Source organism: Rhipicephalus sanguineus, chromosome 1 (genome assembly GCF_013339695.2).
Source record: "Rhipicephalus sanguineus isolate Rsan-2018 chromosome 1, BIME_Rsan_1.4, whole genome shotgun sequence".
Classification (NCBI taxonomy): Eukaryota; Metazoa; Arthropoda; class Arachnida; order Ixodida; family Ixodidae; genus Rhipicephalus; species Rhipicephalus sanguineus.
The window spans coordinates 320,959,158-320,984,485 of NC_051176.1; the positions used below are offsets into that span (position 1 = coordinate 320,959,158).

General features: G+C 47.1%; 1 protein-coding gene across 1 annotated transcript in view; it reads left to right on the forward strand.

Moving 5' to 3' along the window:
• LOC119379489 (poly [ADP-ribose] polymerase tankyrase-2) overlaps nt 1–25,328 on the forward strand; it is a 536,202-nt gene that overhangs the window by 301,864 nt on the left and 209,010 nt on the right. Inside the window, exons 16-17 of the mRNA XM_037648790.2 lie at nt 7,972–8,097; nt 17,338–17,447. Of these exons, the coding sequence (XP_037504718.1) occupies nt 7,972–8,097; nt 17,338–17,447 (236 nt within the window). The remainder of the gene's footprint in view (nt 1–7,971; nt 8,098–17,337; nt 17,448–25,328) is intronic.

Here is a 25,328-nt window from a genome sequence, read left to right on the forward strand (position 1 = left end):
GCACGGCGCAGAAAAGGCACTCGAGGCAGAATGTGAACAAACAACACGGGTTTATTAACCCAAGATGCAGCACAGTACGACAATCACGGGCTTGCAGGCCGTAAAGGGGAACTCCGCAAGACCGGTCGAGTACGCTTGCCAGCGGCGCTACGACTATCACACAAAGGGCAGCAGTCGAGCACACGAACGAGAAGCCGCCTGCTAGAGCAGCGCGTCAACCTCTCGTGCCAGCCTGAGAGCATCTGACGCGGGCAAGCCAGCGCCAGACAGAAGCAAACTCAAGGGGGAAGGGGGTTGTCACTGGTGGCCAATAAGGACAGGCGCAGCGCAGTGACGTAGGCTAGTGGGGTGGCGTGAGCATGTTGAGACATGTGCGGACGCATGCCCGTGCGCCGGGAAGCTGACAGATGGCTCGCACCAGACAGAGGCCTGGCGCTGCCGCCGTGGTCGCCATACTGCCAATTAACGGCGGTTCCCGGCGCTCGAGCCGCGCGGGGCCAGCACACGCGCTAGCTGGGGAACGAGGCGCCAAAGAGGGCGCACTCAATTCCCACATTCCCCCCTCCTAAAGACCGAGGCCAGCCTGTGAAAGAGGCTGTCCGAGGCCAAGTGTCAAGGTCGGCTCAGCCGCAAGGGGGCTGGCCAACGGGGCAAAATCCAACAGGGGGGTGTTGTCTTTCCAAAGGTACAAGTCCATAAGTCGGCCATGGTCACACCCAACGTCCCACCAAAAGTTCCACCACCAGGGAGAGCCCACTGCCGGAAGAAGGTCTGCAGCCCAGGAGGAACGGGGAAGACTGCACAAGGCCGGGCAGCCAGCCCGCTTGAAGTTCGCCGGACTGGAGAGATTGGCAGCCGGGAACGTACGAGGCGTGGCTGCCAGTTGCGTGCGGCAGCCAACTGCCGAAAGTCGCTGGGACGGGGGCCACACAGGAACGGCAAGCCGGAACAGCAGGCAGCCAGGAACGGAAGCCGGAGCGACCACGCTCGGGCCTGGGCCAAAGCTTGAGTGGGCGGACCAGCCGCTGAGGGCGGCTGCCGAAGCTGCCAGGTGGGTAAGGCTGGGTGGAGGTGGTGGCTGCAGGCCAGAAGGCAGGAAGCAGGCCACAGCTGGGAGTACCAGGGAACAGCAGGCCATCAGGTCTGGAACAGGCTGGTGGCACGGTAGGCGCAGGGAGATGACGGGGTGATGCAGGAGTGGACAGAAATGCCCCCGGCATAGCCGGCTTGCCAAAAGGGGTGCCTGCCTGACAGTGCTGCCCAACAAAAGGGGGCGCTTTCCAGATTATGGCTTGGACAACACATCAGAGGGTATTTTCGGCCAAGAGGGCCTTCTACCACTTCCAGACGTGTGCCGCCACACCTTAGCGGTTATTCTCCATTCACTGTCAAGGTATATAATAAAGTCCAGCTACCTGTCAGTGGGAGAAAGGTTGCTTAGGTGCGTTTCCGCAGGTTGTACCGGTGGCATGACTTGGGGCCAGCTTTACGGTTTTCCCGCGGTTGTGTGACCGCCTCCCCCCCTCCCAAGTCGCTGATGCGGGCAACGAAAGGGTTTGAGGGCGGCTGCATGAGCCCGGGGGTCTTGCCCGCACGAGACTGCACGCATTGTCACACGAGGAGTGAAGAGCGTCACGTTTAATGCCTGGCCAGGTAGCAGAGCGGCACAACTTCTGGAAAGTCTTACGGCCGCTCACATGTCTGGCCAACCGCGAGTCATGGAAATAGCCGAGGGTGGCTTTCCTGAGACTGCAGGGTACCCCCACCTTGAAATACTCCTTGGGAGCTTCTTCCGGTGGGATGTGGAGCGCAGGAGAACTCCGCCGGCGACAAACAGATGCGAATCCAACGTGCCCGCAGCAATACCAGACTGCGTAAACGGCACACGGCGCCGACAGCAATACCAGACTGTCAATACGCGCCCGCTCCTTGGGAGCATGGCTCTTGGAGCCCACAACGGATCGCACTGCTGTGCCTTTGGTATCTCTTCTCTGCTTAACAGGATACCGGCTGAAGTGACGTGCTCACCCGAGGCGATCGACTCAAAAGTCAATTTGCCGTCGCGGTTCACTCCTTTTGACTCATTGGAGCCAGAGGCCCCGGAGTCTACTCGGTGCGATTGCTCTCGGGAGAGGCGTACACAAGTGTCACACCAAAATGGGGGCACGCGACAAGGCGTGAGCCACGACGTTTAAACTGCCTTTTCGGTAGCACACAACAAAGTTGTATCGCTGCATAGTCAATGCCCAGCGCATGAGGCAGCCCGAAGGCTCACGCAAGCGCTTAAGCCAGAGGAGCGCCATGGGGTCTGTTTCCTCCACCAATGGCACTCCCTTGACATAGCAGACAAGCTTCCGGCGAGCGAAATCTCGTGTGGCGTGCCGTACTTAAAGGCAGCGGTATCCACTACGAGGGTTGCAAATGGTTGTAGGGCGCCGAAAGGGACGACCCTGTAGCCACCGCTCGGGAAGTCAATCACGATACCCGTGCGCGCGAGAAAGACGCGACCGAGAATCACGGGCAGCAAAAGACCCGGGAGATGCACAAAGCGCTGTCGGCGCGCGCGATTCTCCCAGCGCACAACCAACCGCGAAGCGCCGTACGAAACAGCGGTTCTGCTCGCGAGATGGAAGGCAATGTTTTGCCGGGAGCTGTGCCGCAGTTGTGTGCAGCGGCTTCGAGGCAGGCGCCGCCGTTCGAGGGTCGCGCTCCTGTTCTCCGCCATGCACGCTAGACCCAAATGGGCCAATAAACAGCACAGAGAAGAGAAGGGTTTCTGCGCCAACGGATGCATGATGCCTTACACGACGGGCAAACGAATCGACGACGGAGCGCGGTTACTCACATTTGCCAAAAACGTCGCCCAAGCGCACATGAGGAAAATGATCGTCGGAAAACGCGGCGACGGTGTCGCCTATGTGAGCTGGCTCACGTACAACAGTGAACCCTTTATGCTCGTGACAACGATGGGCCAGCAAGCGTGTGAATGCCAGCACCATGTGTTTTAGGTAGGGACGCTCTGGTGCGGCGGTTTGGTCACTCACCTGTGCTGCCAACAAAGAAAGGCCAGCAAGCAGAGGCGACGCATTGGAGGAGCCCGAAAGCACGTGCTCCGTGTGTGTCTCGACCAGCTGAGAAAACCCGAAACTGGCTAGGCTAGGACTGTAGTCCACATTCGAGCGGTCATCACCAAAAGGTGGCCCCACAGATGGGATCTCTCCCGGTGGCCGAAAGCCGAGGGCCACAAAGGCAAGCTTACCTCGTGCTGCCAGCGTTGTCTGGATCGAACGAGATCAAGTCCGTCGCCACAGGATTGAGCAGGAACGAGCGCCTTGAGGGGGACTGCTCTGATGCCATGCCGGCCCCACGTTGGGCGCCAGTTATGTGGAGATAGGTTTGCGAGACACTCATCCTACGAGGCGACCGGCAAAGGACGCGACGTTCTCCACTGCCGCAGCGAACAAAGACGCTACGGCCGGGTTCGTCCACTCTCCAGCACGGCACAGAAAAGGCACTCGAGGCAGAATGTCAACAAACAACACGGGTTTATTAACCCAAGATGCAGCACAGTACGACAGTCACGGGCTTGCAGGCCATAAAGGGGAACTCCGCAAGACTGGTCGAGTACACTTGCCAGCGGCGCTACGACTATCACACAAAGGGCAGCAGTCGAGCACACGAACGAGAAGCCGCATGCTAAAGCAGTGCGTCAGCCTCTCATGCCAGCCTGAGAGCACCTGACGCGGGCAAGCCAGCGCCAGACAGAAGCAAGCTCAAGGGGGTTGTCACTGGTGGCCAATGAGGACAGGCGCAGCGCAGTGACGTAGGCTAGCGGGGTGGCGTGAGCATGTCGAGACATGTGCGGACGCATGCCCGTGCGCTGGGAAGCCGACACGTGGCTCGCACCAGACAAAGAGGCCTGGCGCTGCCGGCGTGGTCGCCATACTGCCGATTAACGGCGGTTCCCGGCGCTCGAGCCGCGCAGGGCCAGCACACGCGCTAGCTGGGGAACGAGGTGCCAAAGGAGAGGGCGCGCTCGATTCCCACAAGTTGCAGATAAAATCAACTGTTTCGCTGACTGGGTTTCCTCAGAGTGCAGTCCTTGACCGTGTTGTGTCCCGAGATGCTGGTCTCAACGCTCATGAAGACACCGTTGTCCTTGTCACCACCTGTACAGTCACCTGTCGCCTTGTGTCCCCAGTTATCTTCGCTCACGTGGTAATAGGCCTGAAGGGTGAGGCGTAGTGAGTGTAGGTGCTACCCGGTGCTCAGAGCCAAGGTGGCCCACAGGGGACTGCCTCGTAGGACACGGCCAACATGCTATGAAGGGGAATTGCTTCTGGTACGTCAGAAATCACTCGGTCCAAGGTGCCTCACCCTAATATCATCGAGGTCGATGGCCGCGCCTCTGAACTAGGCGTCGCAACCTCTGGAACTGAGCACCAGCCGTTCTCGTTGGTAGTGCAGTGTTGAAGCAATCTGCTTCAACCAGAACCATGCAGACAATTCCAGCTCACTGTAGTTCTTAGCTCGATCACAGCACGGGTCACGCACCTCGAGCCTCTGAAATTTTCTTCCTGCGTGCCTCTTCAAACATTCTTGGCGCTTCTTGTTCATTGTCTTTGTCGCCATATGGCTCTTACTTCTGACAGCCAAGTCGCTCATACTTGAACAAGTAGCTTAAAAGACAAGGACACAAGAAATAGGAAGACAAGACGAGTGCTAACATCAAACTAAGGTTTATTCTCAAAAGTCCACGCCTATTTATCAATCAATGCTGATCCCAAAGGTACATTGATTGATAAAGAGGTATACCGTATTTACTTGAATCTAGGCTGCCCTCGAATGCAGGACGGATCAAAAAAAAAGAAAACACTGTTCATTGCTTCCAGAAAACCGACCAACTCAGCCCTCGCGCCTCTGCCACCTCCGTGTCACGCGACAGGAGGAGAGAGGGTGTCAAAGTGCGTGGCATTCGCCGGCGCCGTAATCACGTGACCCGATCCACCTTTGCCGGCGTGAAATCTCGCCGGCTCGATGACCCTTGCTGCATGAATGTGGGACTGCGAGATTTCGGAACAGTGGACAGTACGAAGCAGACGACGCAGTTGGCCTGAGTAGCCATAGGGACCACCACTCTGCCGCTGAGCCTGAGCGACCTCTTCACCGTGCAGCTACCGTAGGATGTTGCAAAAATGAGCCTCGGACGTGCATGCAGAGCCATCTGTACGGTAGCCTGAGATCGGCGCATGGTGAGCCGCCATGCCGCTAGCGCGGCCGGGCCTTTAGGTAGGCGACTGCTGCGGTCAAATCATGGTACTTGAATCTAAGCCGACCCTCCCACTTTCGCACATTGGTTTTTTAAAAAAAAACTGCGGCTTAGATTCGAGTAAATACAGTAGATTTTAGAGAATAATCTTTAGTTTGAAGTTGGTGTTCGTGTGGTCTTCCTGTTCCTTCTTGTGTCCTTGTCATTTGCGCTGCTTGTTCCAGTATGAATTCCTACAAACTAGACCAAATTTCAGTTCTTATAAGCAAAGTTGCATCAAAACTAATATTTTCTGAAATTCCATCACACTGCTCCAAAATGCAGAAACGGACATCCACGGACTTCCGAGATTGTGACCATCTTTTCTCAATGCGACCATGCCAGGCTGCTAGAAGCTTCTCGGAGCCATCAGTGTTGCCAATGTTAGCAAATTTACCATTTCAATAACTCTGACGTGCAAGTTTGTTTGCCCCAGCTGTCATAAAATAGTTCCCTAACAGTACTTTGTTACTGTGCTATACTGTAATTAAACAGGATCTCTTGCTTTTTCTTTTGTGCTGGCTACTCCAAAACACTGTTTTGCTGCTTCACAATGCTATTTTTCCTGATCCATAGAGTGCTCCAAAGACTATATGAGCTGTCCCCGCCCTGCTACCAGAATTCTTCAGTCATGGGATTCAAAACTCCTCGTAGGCTCCATGTAACGAAATTCAGATACTCCATTGGCCGAAGTCGCAGAGGTCTTTTGATTGTGGTGCCATCTGTTTGTGGAAAAGCAAGCTAATAAATAACACATTTGTTTGCTTTGTGTGGCATAGGACCACAAGTGATGCAGCATTGATGAAGTGAGCATGTGTTTCCATTTGCGGCTTACATTTTGCAGATGATACTACGACCTTAGAAAACTCGCACAATGACAGGAAAGACTGTGTGGCAGTGCAGTGCGTCCCCTGACATCTATGCCAGGTGGTGGCGCATCAGTTTGCAGATTAGTCCGTAGGCACGTCCACGTTTCGGAATGGTCTCGCAACTCATGTGATTGAATGGAATGCTTTATGCATAAAAACCCACTGCACTTGCTACTATATTCTTGTACATCAGAATAAATACCTTAAGGTCATGTGCGGTGCTTCTTACCACGCACACACAAAAAATGTTCCTCATTAAACTGGGGGCTGTGTACACTCGTAGAAATATTATATCAAATTTTTTTAATCACGAGCCCAAGAAAGTATGTTGCTCCATATTTGGCACCTGAATAAAAGTCTTTTCTCACAATTTTAAATGTAACAATGTAGCAATCTGTGCCACCACCTTCGTGGGGCCTCTGAGACAATGTATTCACACATGCAAATGGTGGTTTCAGCTTGTGCACTTCCGTAAAGGGACACTAAGCAGAAAAAAGTTTTTGCTTGTTTTAGTAAATTACTCTTTTACGATACCAAAAACGTCACGCTTGCTGCGAGAAGGCGCTTGGTAAGCCAGAAAATTCGCAAAAAGAAAATGTGGAAGTTTCCACACCAGTCGCCATGACATCAGAACCTCTCCTAGGTCCTACAGACTTCCTGATTGGGAAAAACAAAGCACATTATTGTCTTCTCAGGTAGCCAGAGATTTAACATTCGGGAAATTTCATTGAGCCAATGTGGCCAAAATACGAAAAAAGCTCTTCTGTGACGTCACCAACGCAGATTTTGGCAGGAAATTTTGACGAAGTGAAAGTTTTGACATAGATTTTCTCATGTATTAATAAACCTATGGTGGTGAAATTAACGACACAGAGTTTTGAGAGTGTAATTTATCAGAAGGAGCTTGATGTGGGCGAGTTGGTGTAGCTACTGGAAAAATTAACGTTGCGCAAAACACACGAGGACTAGAAAGGAACACTTAAACAGACAAGCGCAAACTAACAACTGAAGTGATGATGTGACGTGTGTTTTTTACATGTATAAGTATCAGTGTTTCCTGAAATAAACATCAGTTGTTAGTTTGCGCTTGTCTGTTTGTGTTTCTTTCTAGTCCTCGTGTGTTTTGCGCAACGTTAAATTTTCCAGTGTAATTTATCAGTCGAAGCATATTTATTGATTCACTTTAGTGTCCCTTTAAAAATGTGTCTATGCTCCGGGAGTGCAACCAACTTTCAGACAAAGTCTACAGTTATTTTTCTCTTCGGAAATTAAAGCACTTTTTTTTGACATACTGGCTCACATGAGCTGCCCTGGCTTTAGTAAGCAAATATAAGCAATATTTTCTTTCCTGTAATGGCTGGCTAAGCTTGATTGCGACATGTTTGCACTCAAACCTCGATATAACGAACTAAATGAGGAATTTTGTTCCCATTTGGACAGTGTTACAAATATACATTTATAACGGATTTTGGGATACAATGAAGCCTTTGTTTTTTTTTTTGTTTTTTGTCAGTAGCGACTTCGTTATATTGGGGTTGGCCAGTCTAGAAGTCGTCATGCATTGTTTCCGCTATCCAGAAATAATTTTTTCTATGAGTAAATTTTTTAAAGCTGTTAATGCACATTTACAGTGATACTTCTGATACCACATGTGTAAATTGGCATTGTTGATGCTTCAGCTACAATACACAAGATTCAAATACAATACACAATTTTTAAAATTGAATGTCGATTTATTGTTCTGAGGTTTGACTGTAGCTCAGGGCAAACGCGTTCCTGTCTTCCTTTTCTTAGGTGACGCCGCACTTTTAGATGCTGCGAAGAAGGGCAATCTTGCAAGGGTCATGAAGCTGGTGACTACTGAAAATATTAATTGTAGGGACTCTCAAGGCAGAAATTCAACACCACTGCATTTGGCGGGTACGTATGAAGGCATTGTTTTGTATCGCAGCTGAAGCATAAACGATCAGGCAAAGAACTGCCATTGCATGCATGACACGTGCAGTTTTGTACAGCAGACAGGAGGAGGTTGCTAATTGGGAGCTTAGTTAAAGGATCCCTAAGAGATTGATTTTTTTTTTTAATTTGTGCAAGCAATTAGGCTACACCTCTATCAAATCATTCGTGCCATAAATTAAGCGAATCATGTTGTATTAACGGGATAGTAACGGCAAATAACATTTTATGTCAGGGTGAAAGGTCACTGCTTGGGAACGTCTAAATCGTCTATAATATGTACAGCAGTGCTTTAGTAATAAGAAATTAACGTAACTGTAGGAAATGATTTGCACAGCCATTGGGACCTTCTGGAACACAAGCCCGATTACGTAGTGGGGCCTCAGTACATTAATCTCAAGTACTAAATGTACCTATGACAAAAAAGGACATTCATTGCATTACAAGACACAATAAAATAAAATGTCGTCCTTGAGAACGATGCTAGTTCTATTTTCACTGGGCTGTGCCCCCTGTTCTGCGCCTTCGGCTGTCGGCAAATGCTACATCAGGAGGCCGTTCTTGTTGGTGGGTGGTTTGAATTATGCTAACAGTATGCAGATAACTGAAACATGATTTTTCAAGTGAAGCTTGTATTGCCAAATTTGTGTCGTTGGTGCGGCTGCTGTCATACGTGAAAACTCCTGGTGCGTGTGTGCCACCAAAACTGGGCAAGCTCCACTATCACGACTGGTCCACTAAAAATGAAGATGGGAACTGCGCGCACCCGCAGCTGGCATGCAGAAGGAGCCAAAGGAGGAGTAGGATCACTTCCTTTGCCCCTGGAGGAGGCAAAGGGAATGAGCTGACCCGCAGGTGAGGGTAGCCATCGCAGAAGCACAAAGACAATGCCGGGCTGCTTCAGAAGTTACAGGTGGAGAGAGAGAGAGAGAGAGAGAAATGTTTTAATGAAAAGCTGGAGATGTTTGCCTGGCTATTCGCCTGACATGCTACTCCAGGTAGACAGGTGGACGTCAAAGCGTAAAGTAAATGGCAAGCCGATCCTGATGTTATAAGGCTGCAGAAGCACAAGCGAAAACCCAGTACCGAGCAGTTAACCCTGAAGTGCGAAGCTGGGACAGTGAATCTACACGCAAGCTGTGAGAGGGCAATCCCAAGCTGCGGGTCCAGCATGCCATCCGGTTACGAAAGGCTTGAGTCCAGGTGATGATCAGTGCAGAAGACGTCGATGCCAGTGCTAATCCTACTCGTCCATTCCTACCAAGATCGGCAATGGCCAGGCGCAGGAAGAGGACGAGAGCCACTGTGGGTGAAGGTTGTATTCCTGGCATGGAGGAAGGAAAAAGTTAAAGGGACTGTCTACCGTCCTTCATCGCTTTTCTGTTTTGTACCGCAATTGAAAGTGTACCGTCTGAAGTGTCCAACCTTGCGGTGGTTTCTCTGGAAAGTGAGTAGAAATTTTTAAAACAGAATTTTTCGATCTGCGTTTGATTTTCTTCCATTGGCGTGAAACATGCCCACAACACTGGTTGGTGGACGTGATAACAATTGTAATGCCAGTAAAAATTAAAACCGAGAGCACATGTGATTTCTGTAGGATTACTTTATTTTTGCTGAACACTGTTGTAATGAATGTAACAGTTATTTTCAGCGCGCTAGCAGTTAAATGAAGCCTTATTATATGATTACACAACGCTTGTTTTGCTGTAATCGCAGTCTATGCGTTTATTTTAGCACTGCTGCCGCAATCCAAGCCAAGTCGATTCGTCAAAAAAGAGACAATAAATGCACGCCTTCACAACGCAGCACATGTGAGACATCATCATACCAACAATACAGCAGCACAGTACGACCAGCGCGGAGAGCCGCATGGCATAGCGCATGAGTTCAAGCAGATGAAATCGAAGACGGCACCACAAGCAGTGCCACCGGGCGCCTTTTTGGATGCGTGAGATAAAAAAAAAGCAAGAAATTACTCTCTGACGCAACTAAAAGCTACCTCAAGTGCTTAAAATACAATTTCAAGTTATACATGCTTGTTTTTAAGCAGAATGAGTCTACCTGCGAGGATTTCTTGTCCTACCAGTAGATTGACCGCATCGCTGTTTGGTGACACTAGCGGTCATTCTTTCATGATTTTCAACATCAAATTAAAGATATGATTCCTTTTTTATGGGGCAAAAGCATGCTCGTTGCCGCCGATGTGACGAACGATCTTCTCATTTTCATCACAATCAGAAAAATTTTTCCGAGCGGTAGACAGTCCCTTTAAGAGGGCGCCTTGTGCAGTGCAGTAGAAGGAAAGCAAAAGAGCAGCAGGTCAGGCTTGCACAGACCAAGTGCCGCGATATTCCCGATATGGGAAGGGCTCCTAATTTTTTTTCATGCTAAGCATTTCCTTGGCACAAAACAAGCACTACAAGGTGCCTGGAACGTTATTTCAACTGTCCATGTCGACTTAATATTTGCATTTAGTGTCCCTTTAAACAGCTGCTGCCAGTTTTTGTTGCCCTCCTTTGCAGCATTGCTTTTTCTCCTCGGCAACTTCGCTGAGCTTTTCTGGGGATCATTGGCTGTGTGTGCCAAGCTCCACCTCTTGCAGCTGTCACCAGCACATTCGAGCTCTACACAACCAGGGGCCACAATGATCCCAGCCGCTGACCGCTAACATTTTCTTCCTCAGCACACCAATAATTGACAAACACTAAGAAGTATGTGGGCAAACTAAAGCTATTCACTGGTGAGCCGGGATTTGGGTGGTGCCTTAATAAAAGGGAAGTTACGGCTGAAAACATCCTGTCATTGATCAGATAGCAAGACTCGGATGCCCAGTGCACCAATGAGCTCCACTCATTTAATTTTCCACAGGCACACAGTGTCCCAGCGTGACATACCGCCACTCACTAGCTTTGCCGCCCACGGTGCAGCAAGGGCAATTCATGGTGTTGGAGAAAAGAAACCTCGAAATTATCACTGGTTGCACAGCCTACGTCAACAGGGAGTATGTCGTAGCGCAGGCAGACGATGCTTGCTGTCTACCGAAAGTTGCCAAGTTTAGTACAGTTTAACTTAGATATAAAGAACTTGCAGTGAATGCAGTGCTGCATGCTTAGAAGAAGTATTTAAACAGCTAGACTGGGACGAAGCAGGAATAAAAGTTGACAGAGAATGTCTCAGCAACCTAATATTTGCAGATGACATAGTACTTTTCAGGAATGATGGAAACGAATTGCAAAAATATGATTGAGGAACTAAACCGAGAAAGTAAAATGAATATGATAAAGACAAAGATAATGCTGAATAACCTTGCGAAAGAGAAAGAGTTCACTATTGGAAACCATACATTGTAGTGTATACAAGAATATGTATACCGAGGACAAGTACAGTGAAACCTTGTTAATACATTCCTGCCCGGAACGCGGCATAACTATGCACTAAACGCATTAACCATCAAGTACAAGTTTGCACCTCCTCATGTGTGCTATCGCCGCCAACAAAGAAATAAATACAGTGCTACACCAAATATTGCCTAAAGTACCCACCAAATTTGACAGTTTCATTGAAACGCAGTCGCGTGTGTACGTGGAACAGATAGTCTCCGGGCTAGTTTCGTGCAGCGCATTGCCTACTCGGCTTGCGCCGTCACTGCCGCGTCGCTTGCTGTACCACACGCGCGCATTTGCCGTAGGAATGTTGGTCATACCCACTTTGCTCTAGGCCGTCCACAGATGAGCTTGTTGGGTTAACGCAGCGATGACCAGCTTACTGCAAGCAATGTGTATCTGGGTTGTCGCCGAATAAAAGCGTGCAGAATGGCTGCAACAGCGCTGCGCTTGCTGAACCGTACGCATGCGTTAGCGAGGTTTCTCGGCGCAATGCTCAACTCTGCAACAACGAGCTGCATTCGTTTTTACAAAGTGATGTGTGCTTGAACACGGTTCCGCACAACGAGGCGGCAGCAATCGGCAGCCCAGGGCGTTCAGGTTGCCGCCTATTAAAAGCGTGTCTTAAGCTTAAAGTAGCGTTATGCCACATGAGTGCCTGAGTGGACAGCTGAAGATACTAATTGTGATAAGGTTGTCGGGGATAAGTCATACTGGCGCGTTTGTCAGTGGCCGCCACCACGCCTTCGTTCTTTAATGATGCTTACCCGCAAAGGCTTCGCCGCGATTGCGCCGAAGTCTGAATCATTGATCGACCAATCTTCGGACTTCTCGAAAAGACTGAAAACCTTTTGAGGCACATTGTGGCATCGACAAAGTAAACTTTTATGGCACAAAAAGTTATCGCAGGGTACGCACTAATCGGTAGGCACAGGTCGAAACACTACGGCTTAAGCAGTCAGCGAATGTCTTATGCTCTATGAGTCTCTGTTGGGGATTCGCGATTTCTCCCTTTTTTATGATATAATGGCAGGCAATACAGTTGAAGTAATATACAATGACAAAAAGACTGCACTTTAAATGATGTCATCAGAGTGGAACTTTGCGAAGGCCAGCAAAAGGCAAAAATCTACATGTTCTTGTGCAAAAACAGGAGGTTGTCCAGGCTGTACGGCGTCAAGCAGGTCCTCCTTCCTTTAGTACATTTGCAGCTACACTAAAATTGCATTGGCTATATACTTGTGCTTGTGGATGAGATGCAAAGAGCAGTTTTTGGTATAATTTATTCTTCCTTATGTAGAAACAATGTTCGTTTTTCTTTCTTTTTGAAAAAGAAAAAATTAGAACTTCATCTGTGAGGTGTAGAAATAGGAGAGCAGGCTGGCTTTTTGCACATGTCACTTCATCTTGGCACAGGTCATGTCATGCATAATGTTCGGATGTGTCAGAAGGCCCGACTTTGGCCCTTTATTGAGTGGGCCATAGCGCGACCTAAGCCCGTGGCTTTTAGCATGGGCCTGGTGTGGGCCTGACGTGGGCCCGTCGTAAAATGCATAAGAACGAGCGAGGCTCAAACATTGGGGTCCAGCCGGGCCCGTGCATCGTTCTAATTCTGACATCATTTGCTGATCATCCATGCCTTAAAGAAAAACAGTGCTGAGTGATTGTAAATGGGTGTTCATAGTCAGCGGTTGTGTTATTTTGCAAGCACTCCGAGTGCACCTTGAGGCTTCGATGAGTAGCTAGCCATACAGGGTGTTTCAGTGAACACTTTAAAGGGCCCCTCACCAGGTCACATAACGAATTTTAGTTAGGCACTGGAAGTTGTTGCGCGCCCAATAAGCAGCATTATGCCACAAGAATTTTTCTAATCGGTTGGTTAGAAGCTGAGAAAACCAATGTTTTGAGGCGGCGCGAAACCATGATGAGGGGAGGCTAGCTTGAAACCCTTGCCGCTTGCCCCGTGTTTGGCCTTCGCAAGCCAAATTCCTTCCCTACCTTCTTCGGCACACTAGCGGGAGTATCACATGACGCATACGCATGAACACGTCATACGCACACAATGTCACAAGCGCATGACGTGCCCGAACCAGCTGAGAGCCCGAGACTCGAGTGGTGTTGTGGCGGCGTTCTTTGCACTTCATCTCTGAAGTTATGCCGAATGTGCCTTCGCCGATCACTTGGCTTTCAACCTATGACTTAGCATGAATGCTGCGACATTTGTACGGACGCGAGACTAGCAGTGTACCACATGAACATCTAGTTAGATGCGGGAGGATAAATGAGCCAAATGAGCGCTGGAACGCAGTAGAAAATTAGTTTCGTTGTAAGGGGTGGCGTCTACACGATGCGCAAAGCGCGGAACACGAACGCGTGCGAAACGGAGATAGATAGTCTCGCATCTCGCTGCGATTTACAGTAGAAATTAAAAAAAGAAAACGCACACATTCCATTTGTGTGTTTTATTATTGCTCTCAAGTTTTATTAATCTATTCAAGCAACAAATTACACAAACTACACGTCGTGTCAAATAATTATCGCAGTGCCACGTGCATTGTTGGCGACGTCAGAGCACAGCCGTCTACGTAGAGGAGCGACGTCACAGCACTACCATCTGCGTAGGGCCATTTCCTCATGTACGTCATCCCCTCATTCTCTGGGCGGGAGCCCACAAGAGGAAGGGCAAGCAGCGTTCAGCTTGAAGTTTGACCCATTTCCGCAGCGCGTAGCGTTGCAAATTTTTGCAGACGGGATCGTGAACGCCCAATGTATGCATTGCGCTCATCAACTCAAAATTGTGAAACCTGGTGAGGGCCCCTTTAAAAACTCCAGTACTCCATTGCCGAGAAAGTGGACATTGTGCTGGCTTATGTGAGTGCGCAAAAGGATGCAGAGCTGGTATCGATGCCGTTGGCTGCCCAACATCCTGGCCGTCCTGTGCCAGCTCACCCCACATTTGTATCAATAATTGATTTAGGACCACAGAAAAGGAAGCAACTGGCTGGTGCAACCGATGATTTTGACATCGATGTGCTGGCATGTGTCACTGTCAGGCCGGTAGCAAACATCAGGAAAATTGCCACACATATGGAGCGACCCCAGCTTCAGTTCGGAGGTCACTTTCACCTGTATCATGAACGAAGGAAGGGCAATTTCAAAGACTTGTTTTTCTTTGCTAGACACAACATGAATTAGAACAAACAGACAAGAAAGCCAAGGAAGGTATAGGGGATGTTTTGTAATTTTATGATGTAAATGTGAAGGAATGTAAAGTGGACGAAAAGATAACTTGCCGCTGGCAGGGACCGAACCTGCGACCTTCGAATAACACGTCTGCACACATATCGTGTGTCTTAACCAAGAGCCAAGACCGAGCGACTTTCAAAAACAGCTTGATTTTTGGAACTGGTGCCTGATACAATGCGACGAAGATTTGGAATTTCTCAACGAGGGTACTTTGGACCGACGAGGCCCAATTTTGTAGGGATTCAACTGTCAATTTACACATTGCACATTATTGGTGCGACCGAAACTGCAACTGGCTTCGGGAGCATAAGCACCAGGTAAGGTGGTCAGCCAATGTGTGGTGAGGCATTTATAACATCCGTATTGTTGGTCATTGACACAAACCTTATTGGAAATAACGTAAAATCCTGAGCAAGCGCCCCCTCCCCCATTCCCTCCCACCATTTTCACTCTTTTTATTTGCCCGTCAAGGGCGAATAAAAACATTTAATGAATGCGTATTCAATAAAGCATTTCATTAGAAGCACGGGTGTACATTCTTTATTCTTAGAGCTGTTCCACCGCCACCTTAAATTTTGTTCCGCGACCGAGCAACAGCCCCCTCCTCCTCCAAATCTTGTTGGATTATCTTTCACTGTAGGGGGGGGGGTGCTTACTCGGGATTTTATGATACACAGAGTGCGTTTTAAAGTTTGTCATCTCCGAGTTTGCCTCCGAGTTGCCACTGGCTGTGCTGAAAAAAAGTGGTTCCAATATGATAGAACCCCGCTGCATTTTCCTCGTCTATGAGTCCTTTCCCAACCAATGGATTGGGCATGGTGTAACCACACCACGACCGCCTAGGTTGCCCAATTTGTCACCCTTGCACTTTTTCTCAGGAAGTATAGGCTAAAAATGAGGTTTTCAGGACTGAATCAGCCAACCTCGAGGGTATGAAGCAACGAATCTCTCTTGACAACATTCCCAAACAGATGCTTTTATCTACTGTAAACTCCATGAAAGAGCGCCTTCGTCTGTGCATCACAATGGATGGAAAGTAACCGGAGCACATCATATTGCCACGCCCACTTCTTGTCCTATTTTGATGTTTTTGGGGTTTGACCTGCAAGGGCGGTTATCAACGCTCGACGCTGCCCGCGAAGCAGTGTTCGAGAGACTTCTCGATTGTAGTAGATCGTTTTGTTAAGATTTCGCGCCGCACGCGAATGTTCCAGCTTTATCGAGAGATAACGCCGCCACCAGCGATATCGCTGGAAAGTTCCATAGCACCTGTATAAAAACCGACGCACTTGACCGCTTGTCAGTTGATCGACGGACGACGCCCTGTTCGCCGCTATCATTGTACAGCGTGTATTGCTGTAGTTCTAGTTCTCATTTTCCCGGCCACAAGTTCGGCCAAATAAACAGTTTCATTCTGCAAACGCCGACTGCTTTCTTCGTCGACGTCACGACCACGTGACAATATAAACATTCTGTGTTGTTGTCCCAACTGGTATTACTTTTGTGGAGTGCCCAAATAGGCCTACAACCAAATGAAACATTGAAATAAACTGTTTTTGTTCATTGATTTTGACATGACTCGAAACTGCTAAATATAGTTCCAAGTCACGGTTTCCTTATTCTAGACAAGTGCTTCTCACTAGAAACAGGACTGCAGCTGGTACGAAACAGTGTTGTGCTGCAATAGCTACTTATCCCTCGTTTATTTTAGCTGTCAAGCCATTAGCACGTGAAAATAACACTTGAGAGTGGCATGTCACGATACCGGCACATCTAAACAAAACTTTGCACTGTCACAAAAGCATGGCTTTATTCTTTCATGAAGGTAGCGTAATGTGAATGGAAATTAAAGGATTGCTTCCGGAGTTCACTGTACAGGTAGAGCGCCAGGCCAGCGCTCTTAAAATCGGCAGCTGCATTAGTTGGCGATAGCTAGCCTCTGCCTTGTGCCCTGCAAGTAAGAAAAAAATAACGCTGGCCACTGCCAATGCTGAGCATCGAGGTTTCCTAGCTAGGGAAAATGGCACGTACATTTTGAATTGGCCGCTGTAATCGTAACGTCACCAGCGGACGTTGCGTTTGCCGAAGACTCCTCATGCACAGAGTTTCATTTCTGAGTGGAAAAAACATTGGGTTTTCTCACAGTGCAGGGCTTTAAGACAGTTACTTTTTCTGTGTTTCAAAAACTCGTGTGGCATTGTCTTCTCTGGGACTACACTCGCCATTGACAACTTTGCTAATTAAGAAGTTAATTAACGAATTTTTAATTAACCAGCTAACTAGTTTGCACACCCTTGGTACTTACTGGCATCTGCCGCAGCTAGCAGTTTGCTTCTGAAGAGGTTTTCTTTTTTTCTCTCAAAGTGCTTATTTTTAAGATTTCTGAAGGTTCGCTGAAACATCCTGTATAACTGCCTCATGAAAGGACCACACCCAACACAAAAATAGGAGAAGGTGTAGGTTACATGAATAAATGGTAAATGTAACATTTAAAGCATTATTTGATACCTGTCTAGTGACTTTACGTAGGTTTGTTTACAAAGCTCTAAAGTCTCGTATTCTTTGGTTCCTGCAGCTGGATACAACAACCTAGAAGTTGCAGAGCTGCTTCTTGAAAATGGTGCAGATGTGAATGCACAAGACAAGGGTGGCCTCATCCCACTTCATAATGCATCATCATATGGGGTATGTGTGCTTGAATGTATAACTGATCTTGTGTAGGTTTCAAATAAAGCATGTTCAGTGCAGGCTGGGCAGAAGCACACGACACAAGCGCCGACAAACAGCTGAGTGCTGGTTGATTGAAACAGGAAAATATGTACGTAAAATGGCAAGAAAAAGAATGTCACGTGTAATATACATGTTAAGAACACGATGATGGAGTGACTAACTATAGTGTTCACCACGTGTCTTAGCCCAACAAGTACACAATCTCCTTTACAAGGAGAGTAGTTGAAGGTGTTTCCTTCCTTGTCCATTATCTTACTCTGTCCATTTGGAATATCACGTGAGGACAGTTGTTTGTCAGCCATGTTTCGTGTGCTTCTTTCCTTCTCTCACATGTCTGCACTGTTTCTATCTTAGTAACATGTACCAACTGGCCCTTCAAGATACCTTTCATTCATAGAGTGAGGCAAGCATAGGTCGGCAAACTCACTCATGAGTCAACTCACTCATACTCATAATGGGTCGTGAGTCTGAGTGAGTCCGGGTGAGTATTATTTTGGTGAGTTCGAGTCCGAGTGAGTCCAGTTGAGGAAAATTTTAGTGAGTCATAGTCAGAGTGAGTGCGGTTGAGGAAACTATTGGGCTGTCTGAGTCCGAGTTAGCCCGAAGCGCATAACATATTTCTTGAGGGAGTCTGTGTGAGCTCCACCCTAAATTGCTGACCTATGGTCCTACCTACTCATCTTCAGCATTACTATGAGCCTTATATCGGCTTACGTTTATATCAAGTCTATTCACACGTATCTCAGCGCAGTAGCGTTCGTGTGCCACCTCAATATTTTTTTATCAGAGGGGGGAGGTGACGTGACCCCCACTCGCAAACTCTTTGACAAGTTCTTGAGAAAAGTATCTCGAGTGGATTGAGGTAACTGATAGCCCATATTTGAAGGCAGATGACCAAAAGGTGTATCGCAGAGCACCGATTGTGAGCAATATTGGTGTTAAAGAGCATTGACACCAGGATCAAAAAAGTTAATTTTTGCTAACAAACTCATGAGTCAACTTCGACAGAGTAATATGTGGGAGAGTTTAATCCGAGTGAATCCAGTTCAGAAAAAGTTTAGTGAGTCTTAGTCCGAGTGAGCCCGGTTGAAAAAAAACTTTGGTGAGTGTGAGTGAGCCCTCAGAGCAAAATAAACGGGCAAAGTATATTGAGCCCCTTACAAAAATAGATTTAGATAGTCTATAGATAGTCTAAACCCATTTTTAGACAGTCTATAAACTGTCTACACACATTTTTGTACGGGGCGAGTCTGAGTGAGCTCCAATTTTTTTGCTGACCTATGGAGGCAAGTAATTGATATCACGTAGTAGGAATCGAAGCCTATACTCTACAGATGGTAACCCTTGGCTTGAAGTGGCTGGGTTAACATCTACAATGATTGATTTAACTTATTTGATTATTGGATATTTCAAGGGTTTAAATGACATGCTTTGGGTAAATATGTTATTTGTAAGGTTGTGTATGTGTATTAAATATAAAGGCCCCCTGAAACACTTCTTGAACATATTACGGTGTTCTTTGTGACATGACACCCTATCACTTGGACTGCTTTATTTGCCTCGCAGTTCAGTGATATTGTGCTTGAAGTGTTTTCACCCCACCAGTGACATTGGCATTTAGATGTGCCAAAATGGTACTTCTGCCACCGAGGATTGCATTAATTGCATATTGTATCTGGTTACTTCAATAAACCTATATAATCTGAAGTCTGTAAGGAAAAAGACATTGCTGCTTGTTTCGTGGTACTGCAGAAATCTCTCTCCATCATCACAAATTTGAGACTTTTTTGGACCCTTATCAAAAATAGCAAAAAATACCAGCGCTCTGAACAGCCGCATTTACCACAAATGAAATATTTTTTTCGGTAAGGGCACTGCTGCAACTACTTTTAATGAACTGACAGACTGATTTGGAGCCGCTATCAGCTCCATAAAATTATGTGAATGTTCTGTGATAAAGCCAACTTGCAAGGCTTTTGTTGAACCAATGCATAGTGGTGACTGAAATTCACAACACTGTACCTGGGCTTGCTTGACTCTTTTGGACATACGCACAGGATGTGTCTAAACTGAAAGCATGGACATCGTGGACGGTAGTGCCTCTTTCTTTTTTTTTTTTTTTTTGTGAGGTGTGCTATGATTTTCGATGTTGTTGGTTGGACTGTGTGGAGAGCAAGTGCTTCCATTCAGAGAACACGATAGCTTCGGCATCGCACCACTCTGGGTAATACCTGAGGCTCTAGTATCAAGCCGTGGTGACAGAATGGGCCCAATAACTTCACTTAATAGCTGCGTTTTCTGTTGTGTGGCTTTACGTGTGATGTACGGCCAACGTGTAGAAGATTTCGCTGGCACGGCATCAAGTCAGCACAACACAATAGGCACGCTGCACCCACCGGAAGCCTCCCCAGCGCCCATGTGGCCACTTTTTCATCAGGGAGCTCCCACCCACCAAGGGAAACAAAGGAGGTGTGCCTTGCCACTGAGTACAAAAGCAGCGTTTAGGCCTCTACCTGCAGTGAAGGCTTTCAGAAGGCGAGACAATCGGCCTTGTTGGTAAATCATGGGAAAAAAGGTCAAGCGCTAGCGAAGAACAAATTGAGAAACCTGGCCACTCGTGTTGTGCCATTCTTCTTCGTTCTTTTGGACACTTGTCGCATTTTCTTAGCCTGCTTCATGCAGCAGTTGGCCTTTCCTGATACTTTCGTCTATGTGCATGATATGAAAAGGTGAAATCACGGATACTGGCGCTGTAATCAACTGCTGAGGATTGCAGAGAAACACTTCATCAAAGAATGCCTAGCTTACTGCAAGCTGGCAATTTTTGTTAACTTAATGCACCGCTTGCTTCACAATTAGTGTCATAACGGCACTTTTGTTGTACAGTGCGACAGCGAAGTGAGGAGTGAGGCTAGTAAGTGTAAAAAGAATAAAGCAGTGCCAAGATGGCTGACAGATCACAGCTCAACAATTTTGTCTCTTACATGGCTGCATGGTTTATGTTGGTCATTCTCAGCAATTACACAAGTAGCAGGCGGCAATTGAGCTCGCGTCACGAGCAAATGCTAGCACGAATACACAGCTGCGATCGGTGTTGTTTCCTGCAGGCTTCGGGCGTACCAACGAAGGAAAAAAAGTATAAATTTTGGAAAGGTTGGAACCTACTCTTTCTGCAGTGGCTCTGATTGAGCCCTGAAATGGATGCAAACTTTTACAAGCTAACGTGAGATCGGGAATAAACTATAGGTGTTTAGAGAAACAAATTATTCTCTTTGACTTGCATGTTGATCACACGAAAACAACCTTCAAATGTACCTTAAATTCCACCAAAAGCCATTAAAATTTTCCCTGAATGGTGCCACACTGGTAAATGTGCAGGTGTGTTTAATTCTTGTAAACCACATAAAGTCCAATGTAAAAGATTGTCTTTCAATCGTGATGAAACTTTCACAAACTTTGTCCCCACCGAGTTGCCATAAGTGCTCATATTATGAAGGCGGGCTAGTTTATACATGTGTCAAAGAAGGGTTTAACAGCACAAGCATGGGACAAAGAAAAGAAAACAGCACCCATCCTCGTGTTTTCTTCATGCTGTGTTTGCGCTGTTAATCCCTTATTCGAGACATATTATGGCGACCATTCTGACACATTACATTTAAGATTTTGTTCTGCTTGGATAACGGTGCAGAGCGATGCAACTGGCGCTTAGCTGCTGTAGTCGCACCAAGGCCAAGCAGGCCCGACTGCTCTCCCAACAAGGATGGTCCCATTGCCGCCAGAGATGCTCGTGGCAGTTAGATGTGCACAGTGCCTATAGATCGATCTCGCCGCAAGTTTCACTACGCCACTGCTGCGGCAGTGCATGCAAGTACTTGTAGTACTTGTTACATTCAGCTGCGTGTAGCTGGTCATCGGCAAGCTGTGTTAACGAGCTTTAGTGGCCCTGTTTGGATGAATCGCGATGGTTGGATTTATGTGCCGCATGCTGGGAAGCTGCAACAGCAGCCTGAAACAAAGAGGGACTCTGATTTTACGTGTTCTCAAGGGATGTCAAGCTCCGACAGCAGTGTGTCCGACAAATCAACAAATTCAGACAGAGTGGCTAATACAGCACAATTTCTCGTTCAGCGTGTTTGTGAATGCCTTGTGTATAATGCATGACAGTTTAGCTGTGCCCTACTGCATCATAACAAGCTTGTCGCATGACTGAGTGCCAATCGACGTCAGCAAAGCTTCATATGGCATGTGCTCAATCCCCTTGCCTGGGCAAACGCCGCCGACGGCAACAGAATGGATACAACTTGTTTTACGGCCAAAACAGTGATCGCTTAAATGTAGTCGCCAAAAGCGATGACGACTGAAGCGTCAGGTGTGAACGAGACCTCTGATACTAGCCAAGCTTATAGAAGACACGCCAGTGCACAGCAAAAATTTAGCCAGTATCGCAGCAAACGACACTGCCATGATTTTCCTGTTCCTTTTCGTCTGTGATATTATCACATGGGTAAGGTAAAGTGGCAACAGCGCTAACAAAACTTAGCATGATGTATGAGCGTAGGCGGCTCTTATTAAAGGGACACTACAGTGACACAATGAATCGGTTTAGATTGGTAAACTGTACTTTGAGAGGTCTAATGTCATTTATTAATAGAGGAGAAAATCAAGGTCATTTTTTAACTCTTAAGTGCCGATTAAATTACAAAAGATTGTTAGAAAATTGCCATATTTTTTAATGGCATGAAATGCTTCCGTAATATGTTCAAAACAGAAAAATACTTGCGAAAACATTTTACGACAGATAAAAATGCTTTATTCATTATTTCGCACTGTCATGTAATACCCAGGCCCGTAGCCAGGAATTTTTTGTTTGGGAGGGGGGAGGGGGGGGGGGCACTTGCTGAAGGCCTTGATAAACACCTATTTTAGTTATTTATTTTGGGTAAAACACCCCCCTCCATTAGAATTGGTAGGGGGGGGGGGGCTGTGGGCCTGGTAATACCCCATACCTGGGGCATTTGATGTGTATTCTGTAAGAAAGTTCTGCAACTCCAGAAAGTAAGGGTTCCATTTGACTTCCCGTGGACAAAACGTGCTATTCCTCAATAGTTCAATACGAACTGGATGAGTCTACCATCCTTATGGTAGCGTTCAAAGCATGGCACTGCACCATGTCCCTTTATAACATGCGGGAAACGCAAGGTGTGCATTTCACCGTTTAGTGTGCAGACTCTCATTCAGTAACCCGTGCTACCATCTATGTTTTAAATAGGAAAACGGCATTTGACGAGCTGGGCTTGTCAAAAGAGCCATGACGAGCTGAGGTCGTCATAAGTGCTTAAGGGGCCCTGCAACACTTTTCCAAGTAGCCAGGGAATGGCTTCACTAAAGGAGCTTAATGCCTCATGAATCGACAGTCGCAAATTTTTTGGAATGCGTCCTCTACGAGCGGACTTACGAAGATTTGTTGCACGCTGTCATTGCTCTCTCTTGTCCCGACGAAAGCGCTGGAAGCTAAGCAGGGAGGGATGGCACAGGGGAAAAAGGTACGAGGGGAGATCAAAAAGTTTTGCAACACACATATAAGGAAAACTGCCAGACCTTGGGAAAAAAAAAGTTATTTTTCAATATAATCTCCCCTCACATCAATGCACTTCTCCCATTTTCCTAAAAGGCTTTTGATACCTTGCAAAAAAAAACTTTCTCCCTGGTTGCCAAAGCACTCCTCTGCCCTGGTTTCCAAGGCACTTCTCTGCAGCAGTTTGAAGTGACTTCAAGTCATCAAGCCTCATTCCCTTGAGGTGTTTCTTCAATTTCTGAAATAAGACATTTGGGGCCAGGTCGGTACTGTAGGGTGGGTGGTCCAGCTGTTCAAAACTACACTCTCGAATGGCAGCCTGGGCAACAGGAGACCTATAAACCTGGACGTTGTCGTGTAGATGGAGGACATCTCTTGTCACTAATCCTCGGCGTTTTTTCATGATGGCTTTACTCACTTTTCAAAGCATGTTGCAGTATTCACTGGTAACTGTCCTACTGTTGACACTCAATGATCTCGTTTGCATCCCAAAAAAGTGTCCCCATCCCTTTCCTCGTTGGGTCTTGAAATGTTTAGGGGGAGGGGACCCCGAATTCCTCCACTGCATAAATTGATATTTTCTTTGTGGGTCCCGCTGATACAGCTGATTTCTTTGTGGGTACCACTGATACACTCGGGATGAGACAGCCACGTCTCATCTCGAGTCACAAAGCAGGAGAGAAAATCTTCTGGTTCGCTTGAATAGAGGTGCAGAAGTTCCTTAATAAATGCACGCGGTGGTGTCGATCTTGCGCATAGAGGTTCCGTGGCACCCATCGTGCCGAGCCTTCAACATATCCAAAACATTATGGATGATAGTGAAAGCACTTCCATAAGAAAATGTTCAATTCTCTGGCAACTTCGGACACCTTATTTCGGCGATTATTCAGGATAAGGCTCTCTGCTGAGGCTGAATGGTCCAAGTCTGTTGAAGTGGTCGGCCACCTTGACCTTGGGTCGTCTGTTACAGGTACACGGCATCGTTTAAACTCATTGAGCCACCTAGTCGCTGTAGCATATAAAGGACATTCACTGCCATACACATTCACCATCTTACTGTGGATTTATTTGGGGGAACTTCCTTCTTTGCACAAAAGTTCGATAACACTCCGGTACTCGAGCTTAAAATCGTGGGCGGACGCCCACGATTTTAAGTAAATAGCAGCATTTGTCGAGAGAAGAGGAAGTGATTTCTATCTGACTTTGACAATTTATTGTCAATTCCATACCGCGTGCTGCGCTATAATGTTTGGCTCACGTGTTCTCTGGAGCCTCAACTACCGATCGGCAGTGTTTTCTGACCCTGCTGAAAAAGTGTTGAAGCGCCCCTTTAAAGGGTTAAATTTCACGCCGAATTCTCCATGCGTGATGTCATGGATTTCAAAGTGTATTTTTCCTATTTTGGCAACACTGACTCAACGAAATTTCATGAAACTTGTTATGTTAAGTCTACGGCTCCCTCAGAGGACAATGTACTTCATTTTTACTGATTAGGACCTACGTATGACCTATAGATGCTGTCAAAATCTATGACGTCACGGCGTTCAGTGCGGGAATTTGAATGTTCCTGCACCACCCATGTGGTGTTCTCAGTATTGTGAAATTGTAATTTCCTGATATGCGAAAAATCATTTTTCTCTTTAGTATCCCTTTAAAGTAACGTGCTCTGCAGTTTTGCCCCGGTAAGGGCCTAGCAATGACATGGGCGCCGACTGCCAGAGTGAGCTCCCGCTTATCTGCCGCATTGCTTGTACCACCAAAGCCACTCACTTGATTTATCTGTCGTTGGTCACATCACACATTTCAGTGATGTGACAACGTACATGAGTAGATTTGCGAATTTTATGACGCTGAAACATTAGTTGATTTCGGTCCAAATCGTTTGCGTGTGTTGCCAAGTTAACAACAAGCGTGCACTTGTTGGTAGCAGTGTGACGTGATTTCATGCCGGGTACCAGTGACGCCGACACATTCAGCTGTCAGCGGTCTCATTTACATTCATGTATAAAATAAAAGCTCGACATGTGCACGAGTGTAGTGATCGAAAAAGAAAGTTGTATGATTAAATACTGCACCTGCTATTTCACTTCTGCTTCTCTGCCGTACAACTACACACGAGCACATGCCCAGTTGCACATACCTTGTTCTCCACATTCTCCCGTCTATTCTGATACTCATAGACTAGGAAGAATGCGAAAAATGGCACTTCTCCATTGTTTTACAGTTTAGTTAAATATAACACACGTTTTGTTTACAGCTGG